This window comes from Sylvia atricapilla, chromosome 23 (assembly GCF_009819655.1).
Source record: "Sylvia atricapilla isolate bSylAtr1 chromosome 23, bSylAtr1.pri, whole genome shotgun sequence".
Taxonomy (NCBI): Eukaryota; Metazoa; Chordata; class Aves; order Passeriformes; family Sylviidae; genus Sylvia; species Sylvia atricapilla.
Genome location: NC_089162.1, coordinates 6038784 through 6051555, shown reverse-complemented (window position 1 = coordinate 6051555; position 12772 = coordinate 6038784). Strand labels below are relative to the sequence as shown.

The 12772-nt window shown below is 57.4% G+C and overlaps 2 protein-coding genes across 2 annotated transcripts; one reads left to right on the top strand and one right to left on the bottom strand.

The window, feature by feature from the left end:
* Window positions 1-709: 709 nt before the first annotated feature.
* ZW10 (zw10 kinetochore protein) lies at window positions 710-7985 on the top strand. Its single transcript, XM_066334665.1, is given in 21 exon segments — window positions 710-866; window positions 1232-1366; window positions 1832-1933; window positions 2088-2165; window positions 2276-2435; window positions 2610-2681; window positions 2684-2755; window positions 3157-3351; window positions 3528-3594; window positions 3596-3692; window positions 3871-4050; window positions 4212-4323; window positions 4326-4449; window positions 5106-5177; window positions 5797-5897; window positions 5900-5965; window positions 6565-6695; window positions 6946-7077; window positions 7278-7480; window positions 7567-7652; window positions 7655-7985. Coding segments are annotated over 21 exon segments (2334 nt in total). The 5' UTR covers window positions 710-749; the 3' UTR covers window positions 7687-7985.
* Window positions 7757-11940, bottom strand: TMPRSS5 (transmembrane serine protease 5). Its single transcript, XM_066334627.1, is given in 14 exon segments — window positions 7757-7812; window positions 9030-9085; window positions 9087-9178; window positions 9855-9952; window positions 9955-9990; window positions 10169-10267; window positions 10674-10742; window positions 10745-10795; window positions 10798-10838; window positions 11370-11449; window positions 11451-11495; window positions 11497-11545; window positions 11642-11689; window positions 11828-11940. Coding segments are annotated over 14 exon segments (933 nt in total).
* Window positions 11941-12772: the final 832 nt, after the last annotated feature.

The window sequence follows — 12772 nt, the reverse complement described above, 5'->3', positions numbered from 1 at the left end:
GCCACGGAACTCGGCAGCATCCACAGGTCCGCCAGCATCCAGGGAGCCTCCCGGCATCCAGGGAGCACCCCCGGCATCCAGGGAGCACCTCCGGCATCCAGGAGCACCCCGGCATCCAGGGAGCACCTCCGGCATCCAGGGAGCACCCCCGGCATCCAGGGACCACTCCGGCATCCGGGAGCCCCCCGGCATCTATTGAGCACCTCCGGCATCCATTGAGCACCTTCAGCATCCAGGGAACCACCCGGCATCCAAGGAGCCCCCCGGCATCCCGAGCCCCCTTCAGCAGCTGGGGAGCCGCCAGCATTTGCATGTCCCTCCCCTGTCACTGTCCCCCTACGGTCACAGATCGCCGGTGTCCGCTGTTGTTCCACGCAGTCACAGAACCCCAGTATGCACTGGTGTGTTCCCCCAGCACCCACAGGTCTCGCAGCATCCAGGGAGCCCCCAGCACCCAGGGGACCCTGCAGCAGCCGCAGAGCCCCCCGGCATCCCCGGGATCTCAGTGTCCCCTTAACCGCGGTCCCCGATCTCTCCGTGTCCCCATAACCACGATCCCGATCCCCCTGGTGACTCCGTGTCCCCATAACGTCGGTCCCCGATATCTCCGTGTCCCCATAACCACGATCCCCGATCCCCGGTGTCCCCGCTCTCTCCGCTGTCCCCGCGCGGTCTCGAACCCGTGTCCCCGTGCGGAGCTCCGCGCCGCGGTCCCGTGTCCCTTGGCGGCCGCCGTAGGGCGCGCAGCCATGGCGGCTCCGGCGGGCTCGCTGGTGGCGGCCGTGCTGGCGCACTCGGGCCGGCTGGACAAGGAGCATCTGGGAGCCCGCGTGGGCCGCCTGTCCCGCCGCGTCGAGGAGCTCAAGGCAAGGGACGGGAGCGGCGGAGGGACGGGGCCGAGGGAGCGCGGGGAGAGACGCGGGGCCGGCGGAGCGGGTCGGGAGCGAGGGTCCAGGCCGGGTGCAGCCCGGGTTTGGAGCGGGTGTGCAGCGCTGGGGCAGCCCGGGTGCAGCCCTGGGTCAGCTCGGGTGGTCAGCCTGCTTTGGAGTGGATGTCCAGCCTTTGGCTCAGGGTGCCAGCCCCGGGTCAGTCCCGGGTGTGCAGTCCTGGTCCGGGCCCTGGGATGTCCGGCCGTGCTCATCCCGGGGTACCTCGGCATTCCCTTACCCCATCCCGGCGGTCGTGTCCCTCTGCCTCGGGGTGACGCTGTCCCGGTACTCGTTGTCCTCAGGGAGAGGTGTGCACCATGATCAACAAGAAGTACAGCGAGTTCCTGCCCAGCATGCAGAGCGCAGAGGACCTGGTGGCGCAGGTGGAGGGGCTGGCCAAGAACATCGACCTGCTCAAGGCGGGCATCGAGAACGAGGTGACTGCGGGGGACCTTCTGCTCCATTTCATCCCAAATCCGGAGCCCCCACCCCATCCCGGGGTGTTTGGTCACAGCCCCAAACCTGCCAGAGTTCAAGGAGTGTCCCGACAGGACTTTCACGGTGGGGTTTTGTGGTTTGTGGCAGATCCTGGGGTCACTTCCAGCTCGGGAGATTCTGTGACTAAGATCCCTGGGTGATATCAGCCCTAAAGAATGCCTTGAGGTGACACACCAGGGTGTAATTAACAGCTGTCAGTAAGGGTTTGTCACTCTGTGGTGCAAAAGTGTGTCACAGTGTGTTCAGCCTTGGCTGTGGCACGGGGTGTGACGCAGGAATAAAAAGGATGGAGTTTTTTCCTTACCAATTATTCTATGAACAAAAATAAATGATAAATGAAACTGAAGAGGGAAAATGCGCGTGCTGACAAACAGTGTCAATGACTGAAGCTGTTGTTGTCTCAGGTCCAGCGAGATCTGAACGTTGCTGTTGCTGAGTTCACGGAGCTGAAGCAGCAGCTGGAGAGGGACACTCTGGTCCTGAGCGTCCTGAAAAAGCTGCAGGAGGTGAGGAGGGGGAGCAGAACAACGCTGCTCCTCGCTGTGAGGCATTATCCCGGGCTCTGTTTGGGCTGTGTGTGTACCTTACAGACTGGGGTGAGTGTGGGCAGTGAGAGCAGAGCTGCACTGACACCCCTCTGTGTGTGTTTGTCCTTTGCAGTTTGATACAGCCATCAAAGAGTGCAACTCTGCTCTGCTGAAAAAGCAGTACGTGACAGCAGCTCAGCAGCTGGAGAAGGTACCTGTGAGCCCTTGGCAGTGCTGATTGCTGCCCTGGGTGAGTCCCAGAGGGTGGTTTTCACTGGCAGAGGCAGCCCTTACCCCGGCTGTGTCTGCTGTCCCCACCAGGCACGGAGCAGCCTCAGGAGCCTGGAGTCCCGCAGGGGCTTTGAGCTGAAGATCCTGAAGGCCCTGGGCACAGAGCTCACAGTGCAGACACAGAACATCATCTACCATCTCGGGGAGGAGTGGCAGAAGCTCATTGTGTGGAAGCTTCCCCCTTCCAAAGGTGCTCACAGGTTTTTTTTTCACCCTTTTCTGAAGTGCCTGTTTTCACCTGCAGGATGGGACATGCAGTGAAACTGGTGGGCTGAGGGGGGTTGAAGGAGCTCTTGCTCTGGGGAGGGGTGGATCTTTGCCTTTGCTGTGACCCTGTGACAGCCCTGGGTGTGGTTTGTGGCAGGCAGCAGCAGCCTGGAGGCCGTGGTGCTGTCGGAGCTGCACTTGCACACGGTGCCACCCCAGGACGAGGACGCTGTCCCCCCGTGGCTGCTGTGCTGCAGGCCTTGGCTGTCCTGGGAGAGCTGCACTCCAAGCTCAAAGATTTTGGTAAGACAGACCCCAGAAACAGCCCCAGGAGCTCAGGGGGATAGTTCAGGCTTTTTTAACATGGATAGTGAGATCCACTTCACTCCAGCAGGACACTGGGAAACTTCTTCCTCTCCTGGCTTTTGTTTCCCACTGAGTACAGCTCTTATTAATAGGAAAATATTTATCCCATTATCTCTCTGGATTTTTTCTCCTGTCCTGACAGTTCAGTGTGCTTTTGATCCATGACTGTGTGGTTTCCCAGGTGCTTGAAGAGTTTTACCTCATTAGTAATTCCCTGATAGAGCTGATTGAGGGGTTATTCCTTCCACTTCCTGCAGTCTCTAAACCCAGAACAGTCAGGGCTGGAGCTCACTGGAGCAGTCTGCTGTTGGAAAACCTCTGTCTTTCCCTTTGCTCAGGCCAGCTGTTGCTGCAGTACATCCTGAAGCCACTGATCTCACAGCCATCATCCCTGCAGCCAGTCCCAGAGGAGCAGCCAGATGTGTTCATCCTCAGGTTCAGGTCCCAGGAGTTTGCCTTGGATGAGTCCTCTCCTATGGAGGTGTTTGACAAGATCAGGCTGGTTTTTGAAGTTCTGCACAAACACCTGCTAAGTAGGTAGTTCCTTTCTTTTGAATTAGTTATGATCAGGACCTTGTTCATTTAATGAGGGTTTTCTAGAATATCTGATTGTTAATTAGCGTTGTGTGCAAGGAAAGTAACTTTTGAACGGTGGGGGTTCTGGGCCCAGCAGCAGCCGGATTAAAATCCATTTGTTCTCTGGATGCAGAGGTGCCTGTGGAGCAGCCTGGGGAGGGCAGCAAGGAGGGCAGAGTCACCCTGGCAGAGCTGCTGGGGGCTCATCTGGGAGGAGCTCTCCGACTGCCTCATCCACAACTGCCTGGTGAACTCCATCCCAACCAACAGCAGCAAACTGGAGCAGTACAAAGAGTGGGTCCCAAAACCCCTCAGGTTTGAACACAGAGCCCAGGGACTCCAGTGTGGTGTCATTCCAGTGGTTAATGCCCTCCAAAACCTCGTTCATCCTTTGCTTTCGCCTTTTATACCCAGTTTTACTTTGTTCCCTGGTTTTAGGAGGCTGTGCTAACACAGACCACATCTGCTCTCCTCAGGTGATCGAGTCCACAGAGGAATTTGAGAAGGCCCTGAAGAAGATGCACTTTCTGAAGGAGGACACCACTGCCTTGCTGAAATACGCCTGCAACGTCGATTCCCACTTTGCCAACAAGAAGTGCCAGGATGTGATCATGGCAGCCAGGAACCTGATGACCTCAGAAATACACACTGTGAAGGTGACTGACACAGCTTTTCCACCTGGAAAACAATCTCTAAATAATTTTTAACACTGCTGCAGCGTTGTGTTTACCTTAAACCTCTGCCGTTCAGTGCTTTTTAATCTTGCAGATTCCCCTTTCTGAGCTCTAAATTGTTTCTCTCTCTCGTTTTCCTTTAGATCACACCCGAGTCCAGCATAACCCTCCCGGAGCTCCCTGACCCTGGCTCAGGAGACCACCTGAAAATGCTCATACCCTCCAACTCCGTGCACAATGGGACAGTGAATCTGGGGATGAGAGCAGGCTGAGCCCCTTCACCCTGTGCCTGCCCACCTGCCGCATCAGCTCCTCGGTGCAGCAGCTGGTGGAGCTGGCTTACCACACCCTGCTGGAGGCCACAGCCAGCACGGATCTCTGGTAGGGATTACTGGGCATTCTTCACTTGTATTGGTTTATTAATAACCGTGTGTGGCCTCTGGCAACGCCGAGCATCTGGCAATAGGTTTAAAGAAGTTTAAAGTGTAGAAATACTGAAAATTGGCTCGGTCGTTGCTCTTGTTTTGGCTGGGGATGTATCCCTGGGTTTGGGCAGGGGACTGACACTGCTGCAGGCTGTTCCTTCAGGTTTTTTTAGAAAAATCAAAGCCATCTCTTTTTCCCAAAACCGAGTGCTGGCCTCACTGTGAGCAGAGTTCTAAAGCAAAGAACTCCAGCCCTGCAGCTGGCAGGGCTCTTGGGGAAAACAAACAGGATCCACATCGACTTGACTTCAACAAGCAGAGCCCTGAAGGAGAGAGTTGCCCAGGTACAGGTGCCCTCAAGGGCAGAGAAGGGCTGAGTGTTCCTGCACACCTGGAGGGGCAGGGACAGTGTCCCCTTTGTTCTGGGCTTCCACACTGAACCTCAAGGTCACCAGAGCCTTTGTGAGCTTTCCAGAGTGTTGACAGTGCTGTCATTGATCCTGACAATCCCCTCTTTGTGCCACTGCTCACTGCTCACAAAACCTTGTTTGGTGGGGTCAGCTGTGAACAGGACATTAATGCCAGGCTGACGTGAGCCTTTTTCCCTTGTAGCTGTGTGCAGCTCTTCGACTGTGTCAGGAACATCTTCCAGCTCTTCTATGAGGTGGTGCCCACGTACCACAGGTGAGTGTGTCCATATTTCCTGTTCTGAGGGCAATCCTGCTGTTGGAACAGTCCCAGTTGTTCACTACTTCCTCCATCAGCAAAAATCAACTGTTCAGTCTCTCACTGAGCCATACCTGTGCAAAGCAGGAGCTCGAGAGTTCCTGTGTTGCCAATCTTACATGAGGGTGTGGGTGAAGTTCTCACAGCTGGATTTTTTCCAGCCACACACTTTGATCTCAGATCTGATGCACGGATTTTTCATGATGTTTTTCCTGTGAGAAAAAGGCAGCAGTGAAGATGCAAAGTTCACAATCCTGTCAGAGAACTTCTCTCCTTTCCTCACTGTGACTTTGCTCTACCAAAATCATCCTGTTTGAAAGTGCGTGGTTTGGAAGTACATGTGTGGGGTAACACAGGGTTTAGATGTGCCATTTCAGTGCCATTTCAGGCTTTTTTCTGCCAGTTCCTGTGGGGATGTGAGAGGTTAAATGTTTTTACTCTGAGGACAGTACAGAGTACAGAGTTTTTACTCTGCTGATAGACCGTGCGTTTCTCTAGGATAGACACCACCGATTTTTTTAACAGAACCAGCTCTAAATAACCCCATTTCTTCCCTTTTCCCTTCTTGCTGGGCCAGGGAGAACCTGCAGAAGCTGCCCCAGCTGGCTGCCATCCACCACAACAACTGCATGTACATTGCCCACCACCTGCTCACCCTGGGCCACCAGTTCCACTACCGCGCACCGGCGTGCTGAGGAACGGCGCTGCCACCTTCGTGGACCTGGTGCCTGGCTTCAGGAGGCTGGGTAACCTCCCTCCTTCCTCCTTCCCTTCCAAAATGTGCCTCTGGATCACGGGGGAGTTCACCCTGGCAGCTGCTGCTGGGTGGTTTTGTGGAGGTGTGGTCTCACTCTCGGTGAGCGCTGCTTTGGTGTTTTCTGGACGAGTGGCAGAAATGTTTTGTGAACTTCTGAGGAAGTTTTGGCTCTTTGAAACCCGTATTTTCTTAGCCCAAGAGCAGTTCGCACCCAGCAAGATGTAGGCTGTGTTTTGGGATCTGCTGCTCGGTCCTTTCATATTTTCATTGGTTATCAAAAATGTCAATAATATCTGATATTTTCATTAGTTATTCTACAGAAATAAATCCAGACATAAGTCTGTGTGAGCTGACAGGAACCATCCAGAATTCATTCTGCTACTCTGCCTTTTCCCAGCAGTGTTGCAGCAGTGCAAGCTGCACAAGAGCTCGGTGGTTAAACTGGCTCTGGGAGACTGTTTGGAGACTGGAAATTTGATTAGAAATAAAACATTGTAGCAAGTTCATTATTCAGCACTTGCCGTCATAAATAGGCAAGCAAATTTGGTAATTGCTTAATTGCTTCTCTCTGTTGTTTTGCTCCTAAAGGGATGGAGTGTTTTCTGGCCCAGATGAGAGTGCAGAAGGGAGAAATCCTGGAGAGGCTCTCGAGTGCCAGGAATTTTTCCAACATGGATGACGAGGAGAATTACTGTGCAGCAAATAAAGCCATCAAGCAGGTAAGGAAGGCAGAGGAGGAGCATCCCAGTGGCTGCAGGTATCCTGGGCAGGGTGCAGTGTGTCATCTCAGCCCTGACAGCTATGAAACTGCTAAAAACCCCTGTTTTCTGACAGGAAGGTTTGGGATTTTTCTCCTGGGCCGTGTCTTTAGCAGGATTGCTGCATTGTTTCTCCCCATTTGAGCTCCCCTGATGCCCTGGTGCCTTTCCCAGGGCTCTGTCTGGTGTCACACTCAGCTGTTCCTTGCAGGTGCTGCACCAGCTGAGGAGGCTGGGCATGGTGTGGCAGGATGTGCTGCCTGTGAACGTGTACTGCAAGGCCATGGGCGCCCTCCTGAACACAGCCCTGGCAGAGATTGTCACCAGGATTGCTGCCCTGGAGGTAACAGCCATGGGGGGTGCTGGGGACACCATTTGTCACCTCCAGAACTCCCCAAAATCACGTTTCAGGGGAGCAGCTCCTTGAACACAGAAATTATAATCATGTGTCCATGGGAAACGTTCACAGTCCCAATCTTTCATTTCACTTGGCACTGCAGAAATAAACCTCACTTTGCTCTGGTGATGTTTTCCCCACTCCAGGATATCTCTGCAGAGGATGCAGACAGGCTGTACTCACTCTGCAGGGTCATGGTGGAGGAGGGACCCCAAGTTTTCACCCCTCTGCTGGAAGAGGACAAAAATAAGAAGTACCAAGAGGAAGTTCCAGTCTATGTGCACAAGTGGATGACCTTCAAGGAGCTGATGATCATCCTGCAGGCCAACCTCCAGGAGATCGTGGATCAGTAGGTGTTCTCCTTTGCAGGCCCTTGTTTGAGGTGCCATTTCTGGGCAGGCTGGTGACATGAGGCTGTCCCTGTCTCCCCTGCAGGTGGGCAGATGGGAAGGGGCCTCTGGCAGAGGAATTTTCAGCAGCTGAGGTGAAGAGTCTGATCCGAGCCTTGTTCCAGAACACAGAGAGAGAGCAGCAGCTCTGGCCAAGATCAAGTGACCGCAGTTGACACCAGCAAGAGCAAACTGACAAAACTTCCAAAATTTTTGTTTTTTAAATTTCACCTTTCTTATTCGTACTGGTCTGAGAGACTGTGGGGTGGGGTAAGTGCTGCCTGCAGCTTGGCTGGGGGAAGGAGCATTTCCTGGCTGGGTGTTGGTGGAACCTCACCTCAGGCTGGGCTCAGGGCCCTGCAGGGGCATTTCTGCCCTGCAGCTCCACATCAGGGCACCTGCAGCTCCTCTCTGACCTCCCCTGTCCCTCAAACCACACGTGGGACCTTTGAGCCTTTGATATCCCTCCAGGAGTGCCAAACTTCCCCACCTCAGCTTCCCCTGAGGAGCACACCTCCAGGGAGACACTTCTGAGAGGGATGTGGGGAGAGGATCCTGTGCTGGATGAACCTTTGGTCAGGTCACAGGGTTTCTCTAGGAAAACTCTCTTATTTCTCATGGAAATACCTTCAGACTGATTCAGACTTTTCAGTGTCTCTTTCTCAAGTGTAGAAGCCAATTCAACTCCTTCCTTCATGTTTCCTTTGGGGGTGAGCTGCATTGCTCTGGTGTCTTTCTGGTGTGATATTTTCTGTCCTTTAAGAACGATGAGAGAAATGTAAACCAATATCAAAAGGGAATGAAAGGTGCACTCTCAGCACTGAGTCACAAAATGCTGTGTTTGACACTTGGATTACTGTACATTGCTTTTAACTGAAACCTCCCTGAGAGCTTTCACTGAATTTAGCCCAGAGCCCAGGTGGAGCAAAGTCCTTCCTGCCCTGTAGTGCTCAGAAGAGTTCCACTCACAGAATTTAAGGTTTTAATCTGTTGTCTCCTTGTCATTGGCACTTTTGTCCCATTCCTGTTCCCATTTCCAGGCATTTGTGCAGGGCCTGAGGCTTTCTTGCCACCCCAGTCCTTGCTTTTATTTCCTTTTTGTTTTATTCCCCCTCTGAGTGTTCCAGAACTCTGGCAGCTCGTGGCATCCCCTGCCCCCTCAAACAGTAATCCAAAAACATCTATTTTGAAATACACTTCTCCCCTGTTGATTGTTCACAGAATTGTAATTTGCTATTTTCTTTAATAACTATTTATACTGAGCACGTTTGGGAGTCTCTTTGGGTTGCAGTGAGACAGGAGGAGCAGGTCCTGGGCTGTTCTTCACCCCGTGGCAGGGCAGATGTGTGTGCAGTCTGTCCTTGCCTGATTTCTAGTGGACCTAATAAAATCAGTAAAAAAGGGAACAGAAAAAAAAAAAAAAAAAAAAAAAAGCAGAAAAAACAGTAATAAAAGAGTTGTCCTGAGGGGATCCTGGGATTTGTCTAAGGAACATACTGCTGGGTTTACCTGGTGACCTGTGGATCCAGGGCAGCAGCTGGGCCACGTTGCTGTAGACCCCGGGTGGTTGGGCTCTCACAGCCCTGGCCCCAGCTCACGACCCCCACCAGGCGCCACGTGGCTCCATCCCAGCACACCAGAGGGCCCCCACTGTCCCCCTGCGGGCGGACACGGTGTCACAGCCTGTCACAGCCTGTCACAGCCTGTCACAGCCTGCTGTGGGTCCCCGAGGCTCACCCAGTGCCACTGTCCCCGTGTGGGCAGGACATGGTGTCACAGCCTGCTGTGGGTCCCCGAGGCTCACCCAGTGCCACTGTCCTTCTAGACAGGACACGGTGTCACAGCCTGCTGGGGTCCCCGAGGCTCACCCAGTGCCACTGTCCTTCTAGGACAGGACACGGTGTCACAGCCTGCTGTGGGTCCCCAAGCTCACCCAGTGCCACTGTCCCCGTGTGGGGCAGGACACGGTCACAGCCTGTCACAGCCTGTCACAGCCTGCTGTGGGTCCCCGAGGCTCACCCAGTGTCACTGTCCCTCTCTAGGACAGGACACGGTGTCACAGCCTGCTGTGGGTCCCCAACTCATCCAGTGCCACTGTCCCCTCTGTAGGGCAGGACACAGTGTCACAGCCTGTCACAGCCTGCTGTGGGTCCCAAAGCTCATCCCTGCCAGGTGCCACCACTCCAATCCCTGTCCAACCTGGCCTTGAGCCCTTCAGGGAGCGCCCAAACCTCAGGCAGCCTGTGCCTCACCAAGAGTGTCCCAGAGTGTCCCCAGGGTCCCCAGGGTGTCCCCAGGGTGTCCCCAGGGTGTCCCCCCTGCCCTCAGCCCTACCTGGCCGTCCACGTGTCCCTGCAGGTGTCCGGCACAGAGCCCTGGCCGTGAGCTCTCCCTGTACACACAGGAGCTGTTGCACCTCCGGGTGCCGATCAGGGCACCAGCGCCTCCTTCAGCGTCGCGGCCACCTGTGCTGGGGACAGGGACACACGGAGGGCAGGAGGGACAGCAGGGGACAGCAGGGACAGGGGCTGCGCTAAGGGCTGGCGGTCCCCGGGCCCGTGGACCCCCAGGAGCAGAGCCTTTGGGATGGAAGGGGCACACGGGGCGGGGCTCCGGCGGCGGCCAGGGTGGGCTCGGGGGGAGCTCACCTTGCTCCGGCGGTTAACCCCAGCCCGACACCCAGCACGGGGTGCCCTGCAGCAGGTCCCGCCCGGAGGGCGGCAGGCACACGGCGCGGATGGCACCTGCGGGGACAGCGACACCTCAGAGGGACAGGCGGGGACGGGAGAGCTCCTGCCCCAGGACTGGGACGCTGCAGCGCTGGGCTGAACCTGCCCCGGGCCAGGCTGGCAGAGGGGACAGGGCCAGGGCTGGGGGCAGCCCGGGACAGCGGGACATGGCCCTGCCTGGTGGGGATGGAACTGGAGGGGCTTTAGGGCCCCCTCCCACCCAAACCATCCCGGGATTCTGGTTCTGCCAGAGCTGCTCGGGAGCGGCAGGCTCGGGAGAGGCTGGGTTTGGGCAGCTTGTCACTGTGCGGTGGGACAGAAAATTCAACAGAGACAGGACAGCAGCAGGACACAGCGGGACACCACACCCAAGGACACAGCACACCCCGGGACAGCCCCGGGACAGCCCAGCCCTTCCTCACCCAGAAATTGAGCGGCACTCGGAGCCTCAGCAGGGCGATGTCGTAGTCGAGGCTGCTGGGGCTGTAGAGCGGTGTGGGATGATTCCCCGGACCGGCACCCCGGCCTGGGGCTGGGCGGAGCCGTGGTGACAATTCCCGCAAAAACCAGCCAGGCTGGGGCCGGATGCCTGCAACCGAGCGTGCCGGGAGTGCCCTGGGAACGGCTGCGGGCACCCAGGGATGCTGACAGCGGGACAGGGAATGGGGGAGGGCAGAGAGAGCCGGGAATGGGCACAGGGAGCAGGGATGGACAGGGAGAGCCCGGGGATGGCACAGGGAGCAGGGGATGGCACAGGGAGCAGGGGATGGGCACAGGGATCAGGGGATGGGCACAGGGAACAGGGGATGGGCACAGGGAACAGGGGATGGGCACAGGGAGAGCCCGGGGATGGGCACAGGGAGAGCCCGGGGATGGGCACAGGAGCAGGGGATGGGCACAGGGAACAGGGGATGGGCACAGGGAGAGCCCGGGGATGGGCACAGGGAACAGGGATGGGCACAGAACAGGGGATGGGCACAGGGAGCCCGGGGATGGGCACAGGGAACAGGGATGGGCACAGGGAACAGGGGATGGGCACAGGGAACAGGGGATGGGCACAGCCAGCCCGGGGATGGGCACAGAGGGCCCGGGGATGGGCCAGAGGGCCCAGGAGAGGCACAGCCAGCCCGGGTACCTGTGTACGCAGTGAGCTGCCGTGAGGATCCACTCGGGGGCCAGCACGGAGCCCCCACAGCGGTTGCTGGGAGCCCTGGCACACACTGACCTGCCAGGGCCAACGCCCCGGGGGCCACGTCTGTGCCCCCCACCACCCGGAGCCGCAGCCTGCAGCCCACTCTGCGAGGGACGGGGGGAGAGGCTCCAGCTGCAGCCCTCCCTGCTGCACGGCGGGGCGGCTGCACCCGGGCAGAGCCCTGGGGACAGGGGGAACACTCACCTGAGCACCGCAGAGCCACAACCCGGCCCGACGGGCAGCTGCTCCTTGTGGAGCAGGGCTGGTCACGACAAACCCCAGCCCAAAGCTCCCGAAGGGAGTTTGGGGCACAGCCCCCGCACCGCTCTGTGGTTAGTGCTGAGAACAGGCTCCAGCAAACGCCGCTGGCCCCAGGGCCCCCTCACCTGAGCCGCCACCTGTCCTGCGGGCTGCCCTCCTGCCGGGCTGTCACCTGCAGGAACCGCTGCCCTGCGCTCACCGGGATGTCCCTCAGGTTCACCCCCTTCTGCTGGGTCATGCTGCAGGAGCAACAGGAAACGTCCCGGGAGGGGTCAGCAATGTCACCTGCCACGGGAGGGTCACAGACCCACAGCTCTGGCAGCTGGGATGGACTTTTTGTCCAGAAGGACGTCCGGAGCTGCTCCTGCAGGTGCCGAGCCCAGTGTCCCCAGGAGCGGACAAACCCCCGGCCCCCAAAGGAGCAAGCCCCTCCATCCCCCGTGGAAAGGGCGAATCCACCCGTGCCGTGCCCACCTGAGGTAGCCCAGCTGTGGCAGAGCTGGGTGCCCAGGGACGGCTCCCAGTGCCCGTGGCACACCAGCCAGCCGGGATGTGCTTCCAGCCGCGCCTCCAGCAGCGAATTGGCTGTGCTGATCCTGAAGGACACTAAAGCCATCCCGGGGAACACCCTGTGACTCCCCCGCTCTGTGCGGGGCGGTTCACAGCCAAAGCAGGAGAAAACCCACCCCAACCCCAAAATAACCATTGGGGGAATTAGAAACTCTCAATGAACCCATCAGGGTCACAGAGAGATGGCAGAGTCGCCTCTGCAGTGAGGCTCAGCGCTGAGCGGCTCAGCAGCGCTTGGGAGAAAAGCAAAAGGGCAAAACGCAGCAGATGTTGATTCTTGCAGAGCCTCTTTTGTGCCTCTCCCGTCTCCCCACGGCTGCGACAAGGACCAAAGGCGCCAACCTGTGCTGGGATCGCCCCGGCCACGGGCTCCTCCTCCTCCTCGCCATCCTCACACCTGCGATGGAGCCCCAATCCTGCTCCTCTGGAGAGCCCTGGGGCTCCTTGGGCTGCCGCCTCACTGCGGGACACAGGGAACGGGTGATGTGGGCAGCACCCAA